Raw genomic sequence first — 23,810 nt, 5'->3', positions numbered from 1 at the left:
TCTCCATACTGCCATTAGCTCCAAGCCAGGGGGTCCTCACTGGTCACCCTTGAATTCAGAACATCCTTAAGGACCCCCTGTGTGCCAAATTATGCCAGCATGAACTCAGTGAGGCCCCACCCAGGTGTCTGAACCTCCTGAACACCACTCTTTTGGGAATGTAGCACTTCCCAAGAGGTAACATGAATTATGTGTATAGCATCTGGATGCTGCTGGAACTGGTCACTCACTCGTAGATACTAGGTGCCACTGATCACCTGCAGAGCCTCTCTCACCATGGCTCCTTTCACCCAGTGATAGAAGAAATGAAGCTTCACTGTAGCTGGACAAGCAAAACCCAGAGCCTTGTTCATGCTAGGCAAACACTCTACCAATCAAAGCACACCCCAGATCCCATTCCCTAATGCTTATACATAAGCCCCAGTGTTATTCACTCTGGAGTGTAGTCTCTAAGGGGACAATTAAGGCCACATGAGACCATATGGGAGTGCTATAATTCAACCAGACTGATGATGTCTTTAGAAGGAGCAAAGAGCCCCGAGGGATGCAGCAGGCACAGAAAGAGGTTTACATAGGGACAATAAGAAGGTGGCTGGAAACAAGTCAGAACAGGGAAGCCTCAGCAGACATGGGGCCCTCAATGCCTTGGCTTGGCTGTATTTTCCTTGCAGAATCAGGAGGGGACCAATCCCATTGGTGAAGATGAAAGCATTTTGGGGGAGGGCGGGGTCAGCAGCGGCAAACCTAGGGTGATAATATTCAGATGCATTGATTCTGCCCAGCAGGGCTGCTGACACACACACTTGGGAGCCCCACACCAGGCTATGCAGTGCTTGACTGGCCACTGTGGCAAACATAAACTCTCCTCCATTGGGGTTGTGCTCAAGAACCACAGCCTTGAACCTGGGTCTTTAGAAAGGTTGTGGAGATCCAGCACTTCTGTTATCACATCCAGGCATCCAACCTGGCTCAGCTCTATCTACTAACCATCAGAAGATTCTGGAATGTCTCATTTCTTTGGCTGAAGGTCTGTTACGTCACTGAGCTTTGACTCTCTAGGAGAATGTCCCAGCACATTGGGACTTACGGCTGGCCATCGGTTGCAGTCTTATCAGGATTCTCTTAAGATACTTCTGGCAGTTCCAGATGGTGTTTCCCTATGTTTGCATTCCTGCTCACCCACAAGGAAATGCGCAGCACAGCTGCCTGTTGCTGGGTTCCTGCCTATGGTTCAGTTAAGGATAGTGAATTGCATCAGGAGTGCCTTGGTGTTCTGGTTCTAAGGTTGAGAACTGCTGTCTAGGCAGGAGCCTGCCACATCTGCTGCCATGATGTGTCTGTTTAAACAATCATACAAGAATAGCTCTATGACATAGGTCACACAGCACCCAAAAAATTTAAGGCATGGTGAAGAGCGCTGAGTAGGAAATACTGGGTGATTTGTAGAACTGGCTAGACTTCCTGAAGGACAAGGGGATTTTTCTGGGTGAGCAAGGTTGAGCAAGCTTTCAAAGCCCTGCCTCAGGAAGGGTGGAGTCTGTCTCCAGTCGCAATTCTGCTGACTTTTTAGTTCCTTCTGATTACACACTGTTGCCTGCCCTGTGCTCTGTAGATCTGCCATCTGTCAATGTGGCACCTCTGAGTCCTTAAAGTGAACCTATACCAATGGTGTCAGAGGTATTGTAGACCTTGGGTCCCTTATAGAAAATTTGGAGCTGCCACTGTACCACATGCCTAGTCTCAAAGCAAAGAATAGCCTACAGGGAGAGGTCAGCTATCAGCCACACCAAAAGCAGCATTTATTTTTGCTCATTTGGCACACTTAAAAATGCTGGGTGGCAATGACATTGAGCATGCAGTGGCAAAGGCGGCGTCAAGAGTTCATCTTAGGGGCTGGAGATATGGCTCAGAGGTTAAGAGCACTGACTGCTCTTCCAGAGGTCCTGAGTTCAATTCCCAGCAACCACATGGTGGCTCACAATCATCTGTAATGGGATCCGATGCCCTCTTCTGGTGCGTCTAAACACAGCTACAGTGTGCTCACAGGGGTGAGCGCTCTTGCTTACCCTGGGGAGTCCTTCAGAGTAAGGCTACTTGGTCTGCATTCTTCAGGCGAGGCATCTCAGATCCCTCTCAGCATCCCGCCTCCTCACCTTTTTCTGGAAGCCCATGATGGGGATGTTGCATCGCACTCCGGCGTCTTCCTCGTGGTTGCAGCCCTGCGACTCTGTGTTGAGCTTGCAGTCTATGATGGACTTCTCTGTCCCTGTGCACTGGACCTCGTTGAGGTGGATGGGCCCAATCCCTAGAAAGGGAAAAGATGTGTGAGGTGAAATCATCTGGGAAGTTTCTTGGAACCTGCAAGAAAGACTGGAAATCAGACTCTGCCTCTTCCACTTTCAAAACTCTCCCGACCCAGGCCCCTTCTTCCTGGGGAGAACAGGGGTAGGGTGTGTATATTTTGCCAATAGTGCAGATAAAATCCGATACTAAGCAGCCATGTGACCTTGGTCAGATCACACAGTAATATGGTTTTGAATGCAAAATGTTCCCCAGAAGCCATGTTCACCAGCTGCTTTTGAAAGACTATGAAAACTTTCTGAGCCTTGGTGGAAGAGGTGTCACTGGGGAGCGGGCTTTGAGGTTCGAAGGCCTGGTCTCACTTCTGGTCCATTATTTCCTTTCTGACTTCAGATGGACACGATGCAACCAGCTGCCTCATGTTCTGGCCACCATGCCACTCCACCTTTTTCTTAAGTTATTTCTTGCCAGGTCATATCAGTAACTCAGACATCGAACCTCTCTAATTACTGGGCTTCCCTCTTCAATAAAGGCATCAGACTAGAAGATGCTACTAATTTACCCTGTAGCTAGCACATTCTGTGCATTTAGGGATCTGAAAGGAGTAACTATGGCTCTACTTGTGAAAGTCCCCATAGGAAATGGGTAGACTATACAAATCATGAGGTTTAGAAAGGGAGCACTTTAAAATACAGTTAAGGGTAGGGTGTAAAGAGTGTATATCCCAGGACAGTCAAGAAGCCAGGGTGAATAATACTGGGGTTGGGACACACCCCTAAGAGTGAGAGAAGAGACAATAACTCACTAAGAAGAGGTGTGGAGAAGACTCCAGAAAATAGTTGTCCCCCTTCATAGAGGGACACAGTGCCCATGGGAACTGCCTAAACCTCTCTCCTCTGGTTGCTTCCAGTTTTCACCAGTGTCCTGTGTTGGCCAAACCCAGCTATGCCTGGAGGCACATGGCATCGTGGTGAGGGTGGAGAGTGGGCATAGAAGGGCAGACAGGAGAGATGCTGCCACAGACATGGAGACAGTGCCAGGAAGCTTGTCTTTCTGGGGGTGGGGTGGTGAGAGTGAGCCTCAGACTGGCCCCTCTGCTCACACTGGCACTGTCTGTTTTGAGCACATGACCTTCTTGAAGGGTCTCTGCTCCGGTACCTCCTTCATCTCAGACAATTGGCCCACCACATTCTGCTCCCTCATCTCCCCAAATCTGGATGTTAGTCACCAACCCTCAACCATAACAATTGCTGCCCCTGTGGATAATGACCAAGTGACTTTTAGCCCCATCTCTCTGCCCTATTCTAATATCTTCCCTGCATAAAAACCTCATGAGTGGTTGTTTTTTGGTTTGGTTTGGTTTGGTTTGGTTTGGTTTTTGATTTTTCAAGACAGGGTTTCTCTGTGCAGCCATGGCTGCCCTGGAACTCACTCTAGAGATCAGGTTGGCCTCGAACTCAGAGATTCCCCTGCCTTTGCCTTCCAAGTGCTGGGATCTGCCACCAGTGCTCAGTTCCCCATGGGGTTTTAAATTTATGCCAAATGCCTTCAACAGCTTATCACTGCCCTTAGAGAGCAGTGTCCATGGTCTACTGGCACCAAATGATCTTGGAAGCCCTACACTTGGAGACTTCCCACTTATGCTCCAGTTCAGCCCACTCCTCCTACCTCAGCCACAGAGATCACAGGCTCCTCCCAGCTCAGTCACAGGGCTCTGAGGTTCCATCATGGAGTCTAGAGCTCCCCCCTCTGCATGGCTCACAATCCTCCACAGACTACCCACTGACACCCATCCATCCTTCATTTCATTGGAAAAGTCTTTCTGGCCCTCATGCTACCTGTGCACTCGCTCCCTGAAGATGCCTTCCCCAGCAAGAGGGCAGGGATCCCATGTTTTCCTTCTGTATATTCCCAGCCAATGCCTGGCAAGACAGGAAATTTCCACAATGTCCACACAGATACAGCTGACATCACTGAGCACCTTTGACCTGTAACCCATCAGGCTATGGACTCAGGAGAAGGTGGAATCTGCCTTGAAAAGTTCCCAGTGCCTAGGCAGGCAGGAGCCACACAAAGACTTATGACATAATGCAGTCAAAAACAAAAATGGAGATGACCGCAGGCTCCTTGGAATCCAGGAGCCTAGAGACAGCCACCATTTAGGTATCCTGAGGCCCAAAACTGACTTTTAAAAGGAAAGTGCCAAGTTTCTGTTTCCATAGAAATTTAGAAAGGAAGACGTTTCCAATTTCTTGGAATTTTACAAATTAGTAAAAACATTCCATGAAAACTTGCCAGAAGATTACAAGGATCCAAAGCACAAAGGCTAAGACAAATTGCAGACCCCCCAAAGGGAGCCAGAGCCATAGGATTAGGGCTCGGGTTATAAATTTGAAGATGATGACAGAGATGCCCATAGCTGACATTTACTGTGAACTGGATCCCAAACATCCAGTTTATCTTAACTCAGTTAAACGTCAGGGGAATCTGCTGCTGTGAATGGATCAGGCCTGTCGCATGTGCTTCTTACCTTGGACGGAAGGCTTTTACAGTCACTTTAGCCCTACCCTGCCCAATACACAGGAACCAATGGCTACTCAAAACATAGTCAGGGCAAGTATATGATCTGTAAGCATAAAATACATGACGAACAACAAGGCTATATCATGAAAATGCAAGCAATCTTGTTAACAGCATTTCTGTTAATGACATGTTAGAATCATGATATTTTGGATATACAGGGTTTAACAAGATACATTATTAGAGTTAATTTCACCTGCAGTTCTTCTCATATGGCTAGAGAAGGTTCAAAATTATATCCGTGGTTTGTATTATATTATTGCAGGAACACACTGGTCTACAGAGCTGGAAGGTTCCTCCAAGGGTTTGTTCAGTTGATCACATCTGTTCAATTGGAGTGTGCCTCCTCTTCCAGGGGTGCCTTCCTCCCTCAGTCCCTCCCTGGACATCTCCGGAGCAGTTTCTGCTGGGCACAGACTCTAAGGACAGGAGCTAAAGCACATGGGCCTAGCCCTCATATGGCTCAGCTGTTGGGGAAGGTGAGTGGGTCAGCAGACATCTGGGACCTTGTTGCTGGTTCCTGAAGTACCAAGGGAAGAGCCTGCTATACCCTAGTTTTCATCCAGATAATACTGGAGCCAGACACTACCACACACATCACCTATCCAGTTACCTTGTTTCACAGTGAAGAATCTCAGGGCTAGAAGGTTCTGCAAGGTCACCAGACAAGTAAATAGCCAGACCAGGATGAGGACTCAGCCTCTGTCCTCTCACTACCCATGGGTGTGGGTGTGGTTACTTGTTCCATCGGCTAGAGCCAGGACTCAGGAGCTGACCCTATCTGCTCTGGGGCTTGTCTTGAATGTGGTACTTTTCCTTTCCTGACTATTGCCGTCATATACCCAATGTGGCAGAAGGCACACAAACCTTCCTCAGTGCCTTCAAGGCTAACATCAAAGGTACCCAAGGCCTCTTCTTCCGAAAATTCCTCAGGCACTTGTAAATCTTTGGCTGCTCTGGGTGATGAAAGAATTAGGTCATACAGAATCCACTCATGACACATGGTGTGTCTGTGTCATCAAATGCTTGCTTGTTTATGCCTCAGGATGAGTGGCCTTAGTCCTATGGACCTTAGGAAAGCACAGACTCTTCATGTGGATCAATTGGCAGAGTGGATTGTGGGAACACTGAAGAGTATTGTCTCACTGAGGCCTATGCTGCTACTGGTGCTGCTGCTGCTGCCCCAAACCATCTACCCATTATTGCACACTTGAAACATTGGCACAAGAAAGGATCAAATGTGATCCAGACTGGGTGAGGAGGGAGATAGCGTCAAAAAAAAAAAAAAAAAAAAAAAAAAAAAAAGGAAGCAAAAAAAATTTAAGAGTGAGGAAACTTCAGCCTTTCTTCTGCAAACTACTAGGGTTCCCTGAGCCTCAAATTCCTCAAATAATGGATCAGAGGAACTGAGTTCCTCTCCAGCAGGGCGGGTCTATGACCACAGGTCTTTCCTCAGTTCATGCCAGGGCAGCTGAGGGCAAGGCACCCTGCAGGATGGTCAAGCAGACGAGCTAGGACAAATGAACTGCAATGCTAGGACATGCGAGTTCTGTGTTCTTTAACTGAGCTGGAGGTGAAGCTCAACTAGGATGCTGGGGTCCTAGCAGAGGGGACCACTGATGTGGTGTCCATGGCCTGGGTGAGGGAGGACTGTTTCTTCCCTCAGGATGCAGCCAGTGAGCTTGCCTGGGTCCTTTCCATGGGATGATGGCTCACACTAAAGAATATGGGTTCCCTCTCACAGTCTAGGAGAGTGATTCTCAACCTTCCTAATGCTGTGACCCTTTAATAGTTTCCTCATATTGTGGTGACCCCCAAACCAACCATAAAATCATTTCCATAGCTACTTCATGACTATAATTTTGCAACTGTTATGAACCATAAAGTAAATATCTGATAGTCAGAATATCTGATATGTGACCCCCAAAGAGGTTGCGACCCATAGGTTGAGAACTACTGACTTGGGATATCTCATCCTTGCCTATAGTCCAAGCCTCAACCCCACTGCCATAGTAGCCTCCCTGCTGGTCGGTGCTGAACAGATTCCCAGAAAAGGCCAAGACTGGAGGGCTGGGCACTCACGAGGCTGCTTGATCTTGGGAAAGCTCCTGACAGACCAGGGCTTTCAAGGCGGAGTGGTTTTCATGAACTCACCCAGGAAAGGTTGTGGTCTGTTCTGTGGTCAAGGGGACAGCATTTCTCCTGGGGTTCTCCACAGAATACTCCCCATTCTTTTGCTCCTTAGTCATTGGAGTGATTTGTCTGGGATACATGATAGAAACCAGCATCCTTCTCACGACTGTCTCATGACATCAGAGAGGGCTACCCTGTTTCCTTTCTCTGCTGCCAGGATGAGCCCCGTATTGGCAAGGCAGCAACAGAGTGGAAAAGCTGAGGTGACGGTTCTTTTGGTTACAGCCATGCTTGATGGATTCTGTGGTCTTTTCCTGGAGGAAGGACCTGGAATTCTGGCTTTCCCATTGGAGCAGCCGAGAGTACAGAACAGGGCATTGGAGACCTGGGCTACTCTGTCCACTAGTTGTTCTCCTACCATTTTGCTCTGCCTCGTCTCCCTTTCTCTAGGAGGCAGTTCCAAACCCATCAGATGGGGCTTTAGTATTCTCTGAGGAGCTGGCTCAGGAGGCAGGGGTATTCCAGGATTCCCTGACGGGTGGGCTACTGCAGGGAAGGAGCAGAGAAAGCTGCTATTGGGAGGAGTCATGATCACCAGCTGGACCTAGGTTCCAAAGGCCACATTTTGCTCTAAAGAGAGGCTCCTACCTTCCATCACCCCATTTCTTACCTTGCCCCAGCCTGGAGCCTGTGACAGCCTCTTTAGCTGTGCCGAAGCCCAGCTCCCTGCAGACCACGCTGGCAGACACCAGGTCCCACTTGTCATCGCAGACGGTACCCCATTCTCCATTCTTGAGCACCTCCACGCGGCCCTCCCCGACCTGGGCTCCACCTCTCAGTCGCACCAAGGGTTGCTGGAGAGACACATGGTCCTGCTGAGTGCAGAAGTGACACACATCTTTCGAGTTGTCAATGCCCCACTCCTGTCCCCACAGCCCTGCCAGATCCCCAATAACTCAGAGTCAGAAAACGATCACTTGTTGAGGGTCGGGTGGCAAAGGTTCCCTCTGTAGCTTCTCATAGGTCTTTGTCTGGGAGGCCATCAAGGCTATAATCGGTTCATCATCCCGTCCCAGCCTTGGCTCCCAGACCCCACCATCAGCAGCATCCTTCTGCCTCCAGGTCTGGAATCTCCAGTGTTAGAGCTACGCAGACAAGTTACTACCTTCCGAGTCCACAGCTTACAAGTGAATCTTTATTTTCCACTGCTTGTAATAGAGCCTTACAGTCTAGTCCTGCAGGGAAACCCCTTGGTGAGGAGCCAAATACAGGTGGTAATTCTGCTCACAGAGGGGGAGGCAAGAGGGAGCCTACAGGAAGTAGCAAGACAGAGTGAAAACAAAACAAAACAAAACAAAACAAAACAAAACAAAACAAAACAAAAAAACCCAAGGCCTTACCAGGAAAGACAGATCTAATCAGGACATGATTCAGAGCAGAAGCTGCAAGGGATAGGGAGCCTTCCTAGTAGAGACCAACAGCCATCCAAGTCCAGTTCAAAAGAGGCAGCCTGTCCAGACACTTAGAGAGGGAAAAGAGGGAGGAGAGGGTAGTAGTTTAAATGTCCCTAATCTTATTCACGATCTAGAAGCCTCAACCCCCTTCTGGGACTTCTGGAATTACCTGGGAGTAAGACCCATTCCCTGCAAGTTTCATGAAGCCTGTGGATTATGGCTAGGTCAGGAGTTGGCTTCATCCTTCTACATAACAGCTTTGCCTCAGTTTCCATGCGCATGTACATATCCATTTGTGCACACTCTGTGTGTGTGTGTGTGTGTGTGTGTGTGTGTGTGTGTGTGTGTCTGCAAGGCTCTGAGTTACTACTGATATTCAATGGAGGGCTATGAAGTCACTGAAGGCAGACCAGACCTTATTGTGCTGCGACTTATGTGGTCCTCAGCCTGTGACTTCCTTCAGTTCATGTACTGATGACCAGGATGAGTCAGACCTGCCTGAAGGTGGTATAGTTCAAGCATTCAAGTCCTCTGCCACTTTGAGGAGAAAGGCACCATGTAAGAACCTGACTCTCTACTCTCCAGTCACCTTTGGTCTCCCCACAATGTTGCCCTGGGGCTAGCATTGCAAGGGAGGGTGCTGTGACACCACTCAAGTTCCCCAGGGACTGCTGAGGGACTGCTAGTGTGAAAAGGAAGGGAGAGTGGGTGAGCGCAAAACACTGAGTGGTTTCAGAAACTTTGATTCTTACTTCAGAAAGCAGGGCACAGTGAGGAAAACCGCTGGCTCCAGCTTCTGTTTTCAGCAAAACGTGACCTCCTTCCCAAGCTCATGAGTGGGATGCAGGGCCCCCCTCGCCATTCACATGGAGCCACCATTCTGACCACAGCTAGATGGAGACAGAATATCAGATAGCCTAGCCACAGACCCTGGAAGTGGCCAGGTGGCAATCCAGCTGGCCACACAGTGAAGACAGAAACCAAGGAAAATATGAGGTCAGCCTCCCACTTCGTTCATTGGTTTGGTATGAACTTGACTTCTTTCCTTTACACAGAACAGCAGACAAATTCCAAAACAGTAGGATCTGGAACTCTGGGTGACAGGGAAAGCTGGGGGCGGGTGTGGGGAGGAGGCAGGATGAGGCCATCAGAAAGAGGGGCAGGGGAAGTGAAGGTTCAGGCAGGGCAGACTGGGTCCTAGAAATAGCATTGTCCAGCTATGCCTGTGACACAGGGCTAAAGGTATCTGATAAAGTAGGCACAGATCTGCACTTCCATGGCCCCCTGAGGGGGTTAAGAAGGCCAAGCTCGATGTTTCCCAGAAATACCAGAAAGTTAGGAGGTCCCTTTAAGTCATTCCCATAGCTTGGGCAGAAGGCTGGACTCCCAGCATGTATTTCACTCCTCTCACTGCTGGGACTTTCATTCAAACACTTCCCAGCCAGAGTGAGGTACACAGGAGAGTTTATTGGAGGCATCCTTCCCTCTGACTTCCTATCTCAGGGAGCCACCCCAGAGGTAGCCAAAGAAAAGTGTAGGCCGGAGGAAGAGAAGGGAGAAGAGACACAGTTATTATTGGTCTGTGGAGGCATTTCTACTGTTCCCCCAACCTCCATCCCTCTGTGGACTCCTTGCTCCCCTCCTGTCCCTTGGCGTGGAATGACTCTGCCAACATGATGTCTTCTGTGTACACAGATCTTTTTTTTTTTTTTTTTTCGGAGCTGGGGACCGAACCCAGGGCCTTGCGCTTCTTAGCGCTCTACTGCTGAGCTAAATCCCCAACCCCTACAGATCTTAAATGGCCCGGGGACTCATCCCATGATGGATGTGTCCCGTCAAGCCTGTGACTCAAATCCTGATCTATAATCAATCCTTCTTCCCTTTCCATGTGACCCCATGTTAGCAATTTCCAGAATACATATCCCCCCAAAACATCCAATACCCAACAACACATACGCATCTTAAACACACATAGACACATCTCCAATACATATATATCCCCAACACACACACACACACACACACACACACACACACACACACACACACACACACACATATATATAGGGAGAGAAAGAACAGGATTGTTTGCATATATATACACATATGTATACATACAGACACACACACATATAGGGGGAGAAAGAACAGGATTGTTTGCATATACATACACATATGTATACATACAGACACACACACACACACACACACACAAAGAACTTTTATATGACTTTGGAGGGGAGACAGATGACAGATTAGAGACCCTTTCTTTTTCAGAGGATCAGTTTGCCCTGTTTAGGTCACTCACCTGTTCTGGGGAAATTAGTCAGCTGAGACGGAGGATCTAATTTATATGGGAAAATATCCCCTCACTTCTCCCTGCCTCTGCCCCCAGCCCAATTAGTCTCACACACCCTCCATACAAACCAAGATGCAATTCCTGTAATGACAATGTGGCCAGCGAATAGATGACTGGCAAGTGAAACCTTTTTCTGAAATAAACTCAAATGAGTTAGAAAAACCAGCTAATGTCTCATGCCTTGAAGAGTTGCATCCATTCCTCCTACAGCTCCTGAGTCATGGATACTTTCTCCTGCATGAACTTTACAGGAGCACAAGGTCCCTGGCTGGCTACTCTGTATCACTTGCTCACGCGGACTCACTGAACTGAAGATAAGGAGCTTGTGCTGGCCAGTAATGGGGTGCTCTCCACAGAGTCAGCTCTGATTTTGATTGAGGCAGCAACAATGGTGGTCTCAGCTGGGGCCAGCTCGCTCTCCTGTTCCCTGTCTAATGGTGACCCCCTCCTAGGCCAAGTGCCTATACCTTTTCCTCAGCTCTTACCTCCGGCTTATAGGCTTTCCGGAACCTTGAGGGTCCATCAGGGCTGAAGATCTGGCTAGGCACACAACTGACCACAGCTGGCTGCCCGTTCTCACAGGTGGCATTCTTCACAGGGTCCCGGAACATGGGAGGGCCCAGCTTACAGCTGGAGATGTGTGCTTCAGTTCCCGTGCAGTTCATAGAAAACTTCCAGTAGCGCAGCTTCCTCCTTGAGGCAAAGGTTCTGCAGGGAAATGGGAGGGGTGGGTAATTAGGACATCCCAGCAGTCACCTTTTTCCTTCCTGTTTAGCAGATCCATTTCCCAGAATGCAGTCACCCTGCCCTCTCCCACCCCTGTGCTGGATTATAGGCACGCACCAACACTCCTGCCTTTATTTTTATTTTGAAGGCATAACAGTTAAAGGAGAGTGGTTTATAAAAGCTCCCTTTCTTAAAGAAACAGCCAAACAATAAAGTAACTAAACCAGTCCCATGAAAATAGCATTAGTCCATTCAGGGACAGAGCTCTTACAACCTAACCACCCCCTGAAGGTTCCACTTCATAATACTGTTAATTACAGTGCAATTTGTGGTAGAGGAGACAGTGAGCCCATAGCATTACTGTAATGGTGGATGAAGGTTAGAGACCAGGATAGCTGGAGGAAGAACTATGCTGGGAGAGCTGGTAGCCCATGGCGAGAGCCCTGGTACCAGAAGAAAGACCCACCTCCCAGATGAGAGATATCTCTCAATTCTGGTAACTGGGGCCCACAGCTAAATCTACAGGTGCATACTTCCCTGACTTCGGCTCCATCTTTTCTGTGAATTGGAACACTGTTGTAAGAAAGTTAAAAACTCAGGGTGAGGACTTCTCTCTCCTTAGTTTTGGTCAAAACAGTAACTCAATCTGTTAATCTCTCAGCATTACTGTATTCATTGTATTCAAATGGAGGAGTTATCATAGCACTGTAGTGGCTAACTGAAAAAGTGCTGGCAAAGCATTTAAAACCCTGCACAGATCCAGGCAAGCAGTGTCTGAAATGAATAAAACCCTAGTGGTGATGTGGATCAAGTGTGAAATGTTCTCCAGAGGCTCATGTGTTGGGACATTTGGTCCCCTGCTGGTGGCTTTGTTTTGGGAGGTAGGGCCTAGCTGGAGGAGGTGGGTCTTCGCAGGACAGATGCTCAGAGTCATAACCTGGACTCTCTTCTGCTCTTTCTGCTCTTGATCCTCAGGGATGTTAGGAGTCCCAGCTGCATACCCCTGCCAGGGAATTCCACCAACACAATGGACTGTGTCCTCCTAAACTGTGAGCCAAAAGATCCTTCCTTCCTTGAGTTGCATCACTTTGATATTTTATCACACTGAAGAGAAATGTTAGAGGACAGAGAGATGGCTTAGAGGCTAAGGGACATGCACCGCTCCTGTACAGAACTGGGATTTGGTTTCTAGCACCACACCTGTCACTCTAGCTCCAGAGAGAATCAAATGCCCCTGTCCTCTGCAGGCATGAATATAACACACACACACACACACACACACACACACACACACACACACACACACTCAGAGAGAGAGAGAGAGAGAGGGAGAGAGAGACAGAGACAAAGATACAGAGAGACAGAGATAGAGAGAGAAAGAGAGAGGGGGGGGAGGGAGAGAGAGACAGAGACAGAGACAAAGATACAGAGAGACAGAGATAGAGAGAGGAAGAGAGAGAGAGAGAGAATGTTAAAAGAAAGAAACTAATAAAATGGCTAAAGGAGAAAAAGAAAGGGGTAAGAGGTAGTTAGGAGCACTGCTGCTCTTCCAGAGGACCCAAGCTCAACCCCCAGCACCACATGGAAGCTCAGAACTGTCTGTGACTCCAGCTCCAGGAGGGTCTAACACCCTCACACAGATATACATGCAGGCAAAACATCAATGCACACAAAACAAAAATAAATCAATTACCAAAGAGAGAGGAAGACTCCTTGCTAAGGCAGTAGGACAGCCTGTGGAACATTAGGTTATGAATAATCGTGGTATTTAAAGAGGGTATGCAGAAGACACGTCCTCTGAAGTTGTCGAGCCTTTCAGTCTGTGTGCTTGCCCCTGGGCAGGACTCAGAGAGATGCTTGAGGAAGCTGACTGTTGTACCCTGACAGAGGAGGCTATGTGACAAGGAGTTCTTGGAAGGGACAGATGTGAGGTCTGTCCCTGCTGGTCCAGTCTCCACAGAAACTTCTGCCTTGTCTTGGGGTGAATGTGCGTGAACACAGAGGAAGAACAAATTCTTTAGATGTCATTATTGCCTCCCTTTTACCAAAATGTGTGTCTTGGAAGAACACTAGCACAGCAGTGGGTACAAACACTCAAATCTCTAAAATACACAGTATATCTGATAGTTCAGGATGTGTGTTCACCATGATGACATCATACAGTAGAGATGCCCACAAGGGGCCTGTTATTAATTCCAGAGCAGCTCCCCCTCCCCACTTCCTGTGAGGCCGTAGCACTGAGAAACCATACCTCCCTTCCATACATGTGCAGAAGCATACACTTGGGGGGCATTACTGTTGCAGGTCAGAGCACACTGGACCCATCGCCGGCTCAGGAAAGTCTGCCTGTTTCCAGATGTTTGGTGAGCACCACCCTCTCTTGCCAGCATATAGGGCTGCCTCAGACCTGTTTCAGTCTTCCCCAGACAGCCCTGCTTCTGTCTTACATCAGCTCTCTGGAATTCGAGGCCCACCATGACTCTCCACAGGCCTCCAGCTGCCAAAGCACCACCCTACCCCCATCTTAGTCACTTATGCATTATTGGCTGAGCTGGCCAAAGAGAGTCAAGAGATGAGGTGAGGGGAAGGGAAGCATAGGCTGCCCCCCAGGCCTGGATGACTGAGGTTAGAGACATCCTTCTTGCCAAGCTAGAAGCCAGCAGGGCTGTAGCAGTTAATGAGTTTGATTTACTGCACAGAGAGTCCCAGTGGCTTTCTCTGGCCAAAAGAAAGCTAGATTTTGTGAAAGTCTGCCAGGGGCTCTGTGTCTGTTCCAACTACACTTTCTAAACCTGGGGAAAATCACCCAAGGAAGGGATTGGAGTCTATCGGGTCCACGTGAGAGAACTTTAGCTAAAACTCTCCTTGCCCAACCTATGTTTTGCGTTTACACAGTCTATATATTCTCCAGTAGCTGCTGGAACTGCTGGTGGATTTCCCTGGGCTGGAGCATTTGGTGCCTTATGGGTAAGCCTTCCTATGAGTTGCATTAGTTCTGTCATCTAGCTTGCTTCCCACAGGAGTGTGAGTTACTTTAAAGCAAGGTTAAGCAGGCAGTGAAATGGCCCCTCATTAGGACTGTACTGACCTCACAAGAATAGGAAGCTCCACCCTTCCACACCTCCCCACACCCCTGTACTCCCCGCTCACCCTGCCCTCTTACTTGTAGGCTTTGGGGTTGTAAGTCTTCTCTGCTGGGAAGCCAAACATGCCACAGACCACGTGGGAATTCTTGGCTGTCCAGTGCTTGTCACAGATCTGCTTCCAGGCCTTGCCCTCCTTTACCTCCACGTAGCCCTCTGTCACAGGCTTGCGATGGCGGAAGGCAGACAGGATGGGTCGAATCCGGATGTCTTCCACCTGTATATTTAGGCTCTAAGAAGAAGGAGATGTGGAAGGTCAGGGGTTTATGACAAGAGTGGACGTGTGCCAGACAGCGATTCCTTCCTCAGGGGCCACGGGCTGATTTCTGCTGGCCCACCTCTCCCCAGGCTCTGCAGAGGAGCCCAAGTTCTCCCAGTGATAAAAGCACTATTATCAGTTGTTATACATTAGGCGGTAGTGTGGTAGCAGGCATTGCCCTTTGATGACTTGGAGTGCTCCAAGAAGCTTTGAGGAGGTTCCCAAAGCTCCCCTTTTTCCTATAAGAAAACATGGGGAGCCACAGGCAGTAGATTCTTCTCAAATGGGCTTTTAAACATAAAATCATAAGGTAGAAAGTATTTTTTGTCTTTTTATAATCTCAAAATGAGGGTTCAGGGCTTACAGGAAAAGAAGCAATGCCACCCAGTGTTGAGCATGTCGTGTGTAGGCAGCCTCAAACCTGGGGAGCTGTGAGCTAAATAGATCTGGGGATGATTATTTGGCTGTGGCAAGGCAAGACTCTACGTGTCCTGAGTCCCTTAGAAAGCTGCCCTCTAATCTTTCTGGGTCAGTGAGGGCAGCAGTTTGGATTTGGGTTGAGAGGGACTCATTGGCAGGGCGCTTCTGAAGGAAGTAGAAGACTATCAGGGAAAGTGGGAGGAAGTACCTACTCCTGGATATCCTCTGTTCCCTGGCACCCAGTTGGAATGGCCTTGCGTGAGAAGTGAGACCTTTAGAGGTCACATGGAGAGAAACGACTGGGAGAGGGGTCCCCGAAGTTACCCTGATACTTTTTATGCTTCCCCAAGGCATAGTGCACCAGTGTTCAAATCCAGAATGTCTCACTTTGAGATCTCCTCCCTTGTCTCTCTGGAGGCATTGTCATACACTGCAAGAATCCCTAATGGACTCCATCTATCTGACATGGGACTGGCCAGAGAGTCCTATCTAAAGCACTTAGCTCTACTTGTTCCTCAACCAGACCCTTTTTTCTATAATACACAGCTATCTAAGTTAGAGGTGTGCATAATCTTTCATGGCTGATTCCAGCTGTGCCTCCCTCCCTGCTCGATGTCCCGAGCTCCAGTTCGCCCTCAGATACTATGGGCCACAGCATAAAATATCAACAGCTACTAGGATGCCTGGCGTGTTTATGTCAAACACTTCCCATGCAGCCTCTAATCTAACCCTTAAGTAGAATAATGTGATTTATTGCTACTGTCCACAATTTACAGATGCAATAGATAGTAATTCTAATTCCTTCCTCAGACCACCCTGAGGTACACTGTGAGGCACACCCTGAGCAAGGCCAGGGAGGGAGAGGTGGAGCTGGTAAGGGCCAAGCTGAAAGTGACCCAAGCACTCCAGTGACCCAAGTGCCCTGTCCAGCCAGAATGCAAATGAATCAGAGATTGAACAGAGCCGTTATTTGGGTGCCCAGGGATTAATGTCTCCTGCCACAGGCTTCAGAGTCCAGAGCCAGACCTCACTCCACAGGTTCTGCACAACAGTGGAAAGAATTCGACTTTGCATACTTTATTTATTTGCGAGAATAATGGCATTTGGCCACAGCTCCCTCCGTGCAAAGCGGAAGGAAAGCTGTCAGGGCAGGGTTAAGTTTTCTCGACTGGATCCTTTCAGCTCTCATCAGCCCAAAGGACTCGTGCAACCTAGACACATGGGCAGTGATGAGCCAAGAAGTGGCCTGAGGTCCAATCCAAGCCCTCGGGCTAACCCCCTCCCTGCCTCTTTCCACATCAGGAGGGACCTGGCACCTAGTGTGGATGCCTCATGCCCAGAAGGAAAGTTATGGCTGTCCCACTCGTCCATGGCAAGCACAGCAGACATATTCCATTCACAGATCTTCTCTGGGCCATCAGCAGTTGTAGACCCTTATGGATGAGACATATGAGCCCTACCATGGTACTATAGAGAAAGAAGAGCTGGCTGGGAAACTCAGCAGCCACCCAGACAAGGGATCTGCACAGGGCCTGAGGCCACAGTCACACTTGTTGGAGCACTTATCTCCTTTCCTGCCTTGATTTAGGACAGGATACAACCTATTGGCAGACCTGTAGGCTTTACAGCAGAGATAGTGAACCCCAGGGTTAGCCCCAGCTATGATTGTCTTCATTCCTCTCCCAGCTCAATTCATACATGTGTGTCTGTGTGATGCACACATGTGTGCATAATGGTACATGTGTATGGTACATATGCATGGTACACATATCTTCCTGTGTATGGAATTTAAATGTCTTTGTGTATCTATGAGCTAGTACTATGTCTGTGAATTTGTGTACATATGTACAAGGCTATGTGTGCGTGTCATGTGAGTCCTTGTTCATATATGTGTATGGAGGCATATGATGGTCTGTATGTGTATTTGTATGTACGGAATGTGTGTCTGAGGGATGGAGAAGAGAATGGGAATGGTTCATGTTTGACTACTTGGTCCTCAGTTGGTGGAACCATATGGAAAGGATTAGAAGGTATGGCCTCCTTGGAGGAGGTGTGTTACTGGGGTCAGGCTTTGAGGTTTCAAAAGAAGCCTGCCACTCCCATTTCACCTCCCTCTGCTCTCCTGTTTGTTGATCAAGATGTGCGCTCTCAGCTTGTCCTGCTGCCTTACCTTTGTCAAAGCAATAGAAGTAATTCAGACCAGAACCATATCCATGTCATCCACTCATTCATTTACTCACTCAACAAAATATAGTCTGTTGTTCAAGGTCCTTACCAGACTCCTCTGCACCCCTTTCTGTGTTTTGTTTCTTCTTTAATAGCAAAGGCCTTGGCAAATCAAGCGTCAGTCGACTGCATTTAGGGTTCTGTGAACAGAACTACATCTATTCCCTTCTACAACTCCCACAAAACCTACAGGATGGCAAATAACACGTCCCTAATTGTAGGTAAAAACATGAGAACATTTGGTGAGGTTGGGCAACTTGTTCAACTTTATAGTCTTATTAATAAGCAGGGAAAAGTAAAAGTGGAGCTGTCTCTATTCCGGCTTCTGGGGAGAGTGGCCACTGGCACCCTGAGCACTGTTCTCACACCCCTTTCTTGCCCAATATTGTAGTGACTCTAATACTGGTTAGCCTCAAGCTCTGATTTCTGGGTGGTTCCCTCAGGGTTGCCTGACACATTAGAAGTTCAAGACTGTCCCCAGAAGGAATGTGAGTCAGAGGATGGTGGACATGAGGGATGAGCTGCTCTTGCCCTCAAGCCAAGGAAGTGGCAGGCAAGCTTCGGTGGCATGTACTCAGGGCTCATGTGAGCTCGGCAGCTGCCCCAGGTCTTGGAAGACCTCAAGGCTAAGAAGCAGATGCCTGCACGCACCACCTCCTTCCTACTTCACTGCTGTGGAATCCCTCCATAACCACAAGGATTTTCTTTTTCCCAGAACTTCAGCTCCCAAAGAGGTTTGTTTGAAATATCAAAATGAGTAGTTCTTTTTTTTTCCTGCAGATATGTTAAAGTTTTGTTACAGTTACCTGTCTGTGTATGTGTTGAGAACATATATGTGGGTGTGCATGCCACAGTGCATGTAGGGGATAGAGATTAGCCCTACGAATTGAACTCAGGTCATCAGGTTTTGAGGAAAGCCATCTCGAAGATCCAATTTGTAGATTAAAGACCTGAAATGTCTTGAACGCTAATATTTACCTGAATGCTAATCCTCTTGCCCGAAACACAGTGTACAGAGTTCCAACAAGCTTTTCTTCCAGAGTCTTGCAGAATCCCCTCCCCTTGTCCTCCACAGAACTAATTTCCTACCTCTCAGGGAGGCCATAGGAGTAACTAACACACATTCTCAGCAGAGGAAAGGAAGATACAATGAGGTCAGGGGCCTGCCATGCTGTAGCTGCTGGACTGGTGGGAAGAGGGTAGAGAGTGAATGACCAGGAATCAGACATCCAGGCTAATGCCTTGAACCATTTAAAAGGCATGGAATCTATTGGTGACTTGTAAATCATGGAATGTGTCAGTCTGGGATCTTTGCCCATGAGGAGTCACCCATTTACCTCAGGGTATGAGGCAAGGAGGAGCAAAGCAAGGAGCACACAGTTTGCAGCCAACTCTTTTCTGGGGGGTCTAGAAAATCTGTAGTGAGCAAATGGCTTCTCTGCAGAACCAGGCAGATCTCAGCTTGGTGCTTTATCTCTTCCCTCTGTTCTAGAAGCCATAAATTAACCTCTTAGTGGAATTTGCTCCAGGGCTACAGACAGTGGAGGAAATGTCATTATTTATCAACACCCTCCTGGGACATAAGCTTGCTCACTTGGTCTGTCCTTTATAGTTAACATGTTTTTGTATCTTGCTTGAAAGGCCTGCAGTACTCCTTATTTGACAATTCTTTTTAAAATGGGTAGTCACACTCAGACCCATGTCTCCTCACCCCCTTCTCAATATCTCATACCAACCAACCCAGATGCCCACAACTTTCCTTATACAGACAGAGCAATCAAGGGAGTCCAACTTTGCAGACTTCCTGTGTGCTTGCTTCTGCTTTCTTCTTCACCCCTATAGCCCATTTGGCCCCAGCAACACCTCACCTTCTCTACTGATTTCCCATCTACACTTCTGTGGCCCAAACGGGTATGCATGATGTGATGGTTGTATATGCTTGGCCCAGGGAATGGCACTATTTGGAGGTGTGGTCTTGTTGGAGTAGGTGTGGCCTTGGAGGAAGTGTGTCACTGTGGGCATGGGTGTGGACTTTAAGACCCTCATCCTAGCTTTCTAGAAGCCAGTCTTCTCCTAGCAGCCTTCAGACGAAGATGTAGAACTCTCAGTTCCTCCTGCATCACATCTACCTGGATGTTGCCATACTCCTGCCTTGAACATAATGGACCAAAACTCTGCTGTAATCCATCCTCAATTAAAATGTTGTCCTTATAAGAGTTGCCTTGGTCATGGTGTCTGTTCACAGCAGTAACACCCTAACTAAGACACAGGACAATTGTGGAGATTTAAACAGGCCATTAAAATTCTACCACCTCTTCCCTAGATGCCGAATGAGATCTAATCCAGTTCATGGCCAGTCTCTGATCCAGTCCATTGCTACATTCATTCACAATGACCAATGTGTATTATTCAGACAGTTCTAGGTTTCCCCAGGGCACTGGCTTCAGTCATTTAACCAACAATCAGGTTAAAAAAATTGATTGGTATATATAGCAGAGGATTGTCTTGTCTGGCCTCAGTAAGAGGAAGCAACTAATCCTGTAGAGACTTGATGCCCCCAGAGAAGGAGGATGTGGGGTAGGACATCCTTTCAGAGGAGAAGGGGAGAGGGGATATGGTAAGAACTCTGGAAGGAGGGACTGGGTGGTGGAGGCAACATTTGGGATATAAATAAATAAAATAATAAAAAAGCAAAAATGGTTGATTGCTTGATTAATCCACACATACATTTATTTCTTCATATGTGTTTACAGGGTAGTACTATGTCCCAAGTCTTGCATAAGACCCTGGGATACACACAGGTCAACTGCTCATGCAGGCTGCTTGCTGTCATAAAGCTAGTAGTAACAGAAGCTTTACCACATTCTCCATGAAGCACTCTTTCTGCCCCAAATATCTCTTTAAGAACATTTATTTGCAAGAGTGTATATATGAGTTTGTGCATGTTTGCTGCCAGGTATGCGAAAGCCAGTGGTCAAAATCTGCTATCTTATATGCCATCTTATTTTTTTTTGAGACAGACTCTCTCACTGAATCCAAAACTTGCTAATTCAGCTATAACAGCTGTCCAGCAAGACCCAGGGATCCTTCTGTCTCCACCCCACAGCATAGGACTATGCTTCCCTGTCTATTTTTTATGTGATTGCTAGTGATCAAGCCAAAGTCCCCACACTTGTGAGGCAAATAATTGTTGGCTGAGGCATCTCTTCAGCATGCCCCAAATATCTCACCCATTTAGATTTGATTGTTTTTAATTCCTCCAGTATCTGCTTTCTGATGCCCTCATCTGAGCTAGTAGTCCTTGATGTATATTGGCTACTGTAGAGGAATTTTAATTCAGCAACATGGCTGCTTTGATCACATCCAAAGACCATCTAGGTTTGCTGTGAGCTGGTTGGAATGCAGACCTACCTTTAATACATACTTTAATCCCTCTGACTGGAATCTTTTAGTATACACTTTTTTAAAAAATATTTTTTATTTTTATTTATTTATTTTTTTTGGAGCTGGGGACTGAACCCAGGGCCTTGCGCTCGCTAGGCAAGCGCTCTACCACTGAGCTAAATCCCCAACCCTAGTATACACTTTTAATTCCAAACAATGACATCTAATTGAGGGGCAACAAGGTGATGAGTCAGAGAAAGATTTGACAGAATGAGTCAGAGATAGGATATGCCCAACTCTCGGGAGAAAAGCTGTTTAAGAGCAGTGCAGGGAGAGTGGAGTTGAGTTCATTGAGTTCAGTGAGTGGGGAGTTGAGTCAGTTGGGAGTCAATGAAGTGAATGCAGTGCAGTGGAGTTGAGTTTGTTAATGATTTCATGCAGTTCAGTGCAGGTCAACAGAAGCAGTTGAAGCCAGAGAGGAAGGTGCTGTTTTTTTAAAGAACAAAATCCCAAATGTTTGATTTTACCAATAAAGACTTAGGAGCCAGATGCTGAGGTGAAGGCCTGCTAGCTCATAGAGGTAGAGAAGGCACCCAGCTGACTTTCCTACTCCACCGATGTTCCAGAGGGAAAAAGTCCCTTTTTCTACACTATCTTAAATACCCATCGACTCAATGTCCCTCCTTTCTGCTTCCTGTGTTTTCTTTTGCTCACTCCCTGTCAACTGGTTGCTTGCTCTGCCTCTTGATCTAGGGTTGACTTTATTTAATCTTGTTTACAGAAAGCTCTTGGATTAAAGTTGTGTGCTAGGGCTGAGCCACAGCACAACAAGAAACAGCCTTTTCTAGTTCACAATCTTGGGGTTCACAATGTGATCAAATATCCTGCAACAAGAAGGAGCCAGAAGATTAGAATAAATTGCCAGAATTAGTTTGAGGCAGAGCAATTCAACGAGAAGCTGAGAGAAGCCAGATTGAATCAGTCAGCTTGGAGAGGAGTTTGAGCCAGAGCAGCTGAGTTGAACCAGCCAGCCAGAGTTCAGAAAGAACTAGAAAAGGTGAGTTTATTCATCAGTAAGCCTCCAAGATGACAATGACAATTACATCAGGACACACACACACACACACACACACACACACACACACACACACAATTACAGGTTACTTTGTGTTGCTTTCTATCTTTCCACAAGATTTTATCTCCTAATAGAAGTGTGACTGTGCCTCATCTTTTTATAGGTCTGGTGGTGTAAACATATTATCCTAATACCCAGGAGACTAAGGAAGGGTGGCTGCAAGTTCAAGGCTTGCTTGGGCTTTAGAGAGAGTTCAAAGCCAGCCTCAGCAATTTACCCTGTCTCAAAATTAAAAAAATTAAGACTGGGAGGAGGAAGAGGAAGAGGAAGAAGAAGAGGAAGAGGAAGAGGAAGAGGAGGCTGCAGCAGGCATGTAGTTTAGAGGTACAGCACTTGCTTAGCATGTGTGAGGCCCTCAGTAGCAAACAAACAGAAAAAAATTTTTTTTTATTTAGTCAATGACTTTTTTAAAAAGATGTAACAACTTAGCTAAATATGTTGGGCACTAAAGCCAAGAAAAACATTAGACTCTTTTTAATCTTTGTTTAATGTCTAACATACAGTCAGGAAGTCTTTGCCTCTTGCCATAACACAAGCATTTCTTATAGGACCTGTGGGTAGGCACAGAGAACATGTGCACCTCTTATGCCCAAGCTATTCAACATCTCATCTCCTTTTCTCCTAAGATCTGAGACAGAAGAGCTGGGGAGGTGATTCAGTTAGCAAAGTGTTTCCCAGGAAAGCATAAGGACCCAAGTTTGATTCCCCAGAACACACGTCTGAAGTACATACTGTGAACCCAGTGTTGAGGAGCTGGAGACAGGCAGATTCCTGGGGCTAATTGGCTAGACAGTCTAGCCTAACCAATAAGACCAAGATGAGAGACTGTCCAAATACCAGGGTAGACAGTGTCTGATGGGAAACAACATCTAAAGTTGGAACAACATCTAATGTTGTCATCTGTCTTCTACATGCATACACACATGTGCTTATACACACACAGACACACACACACACACACACACATGCTCTTTATTTGCTTCCCCTCCCAGGACCTTACGCACAGTTACTGAGCTGAACTATCCCACAAAATCTGACGCTCAGCACAGACTTAGATAGACTAGGGAGGTGGGTACTGTCTGTGCATGTTGTTAGAAGAATCTGCCTAAAGTATAATTATTAAATACTTACAATCAAATAAGGAACTCAGATGTTAAGTTGCTAGTAGCACTCTGACTGGGACAGTGAAACAAAGAAGAAGAGAATATTGAATCTGTGATGTCTATCTATCTGTCTATCTGCCTGCCTGCCTATCTATCTATCTATCTATCTATCTATCTATCTATCTATCTATCTATCTATCTATCTATTTTGAGGCATGGTCTCTCTTGGTATATGGATCAGGCTGGTCTTGAACTTACCACCTTCCTGCTTTAGCTCACTAGGGATTACAAGCATATGTCCCCTGCCTATGATTTTCTTTCTCTCGCATTTTGCAGTGCTAGGGGATTGAGTCTAGCACATCAGACCCACTGAGCAAATGCTTCACCACTGACCTATATCTTTAGTCTTCTTTTACTTCTTGAGAATCAGGGTGTCACGAAGTTGCCTAGGCCAGCTTTTGACTCACTCTGTAGCCCAGGAACACTTTGAATTTATAATCCTCCTACCTCAGTCTGCCAAGTAGCTGAGATCCCAGGCCATGCTCTGTGGTTTCCATTGCTCAGCTCTGAACTGGACTGAACTGGTA

General features: G+C 47.2%; 1 protein-coding gene across 14 annotated transcripts in view; it reads right to left on the bottom strand.

Moving 5' to 3' along the window:
- Loxl2 (lysyl oxidase-like 2) overlaps window positions 1–23,810 on the bottom strand; it is an 89,597-nt gene that overhangs the window by 21,163 nt on the left and 44,624 nt on the right. For 3 of the 14 annotated variants that reach the window (XM_087585306.1, XM_087585304.1, XM_087585305.1), the window contains exons 4-8: window positions 14,717–14,928; window positions 11,313–11,535; window positions 7,685–7,868; window positions 4,140–4,223; window positions 2,154–2,305 (exon numbers count right to left, since the gene is read on the bottom strand). In XM_087585306.1, coding sequence (XP_087441432.1) covers window positions 2,154–2,305; window positions 4,140–4,223; window positions 7,685–7,868; window positions 11,313–11,535; window positions 14,717–14,928 — 855 coding nt within the window. Of the gene's footprint in view, window positions 1–2,153; window positions 2,306–4,139; window positions 4,224–7,684; window positions 7,890–11,312; window positions 11,536–14,716; window positions 14,929–23,810 lie in introns of all 14 variants that reach the window. The other 11 variants (XM_087585311.1, XM_087585309.1, XM_087585310.1 and 8 more) reach the window with 5 other exon arrangements.

This window comes from Rattus norvegicus, chromosome 15, assembly GCF_021556685.1.
Source record: "Rattus norvegicus strain SHRSP/BbbUtx chromosome 15, alternate assembly SHRSP_T2T, whole genome shotgun sequence".
Taxonomy (NCBI): domain Eukaryota; kingdom Metazoa; phylum Chordata; class Mammalia; order Rodentia; family Muridae; genus Rattus; species Rattus norvegicus.
This window is presented reverse-complemented; position numbering and strand designations above follow the sequence as displayed.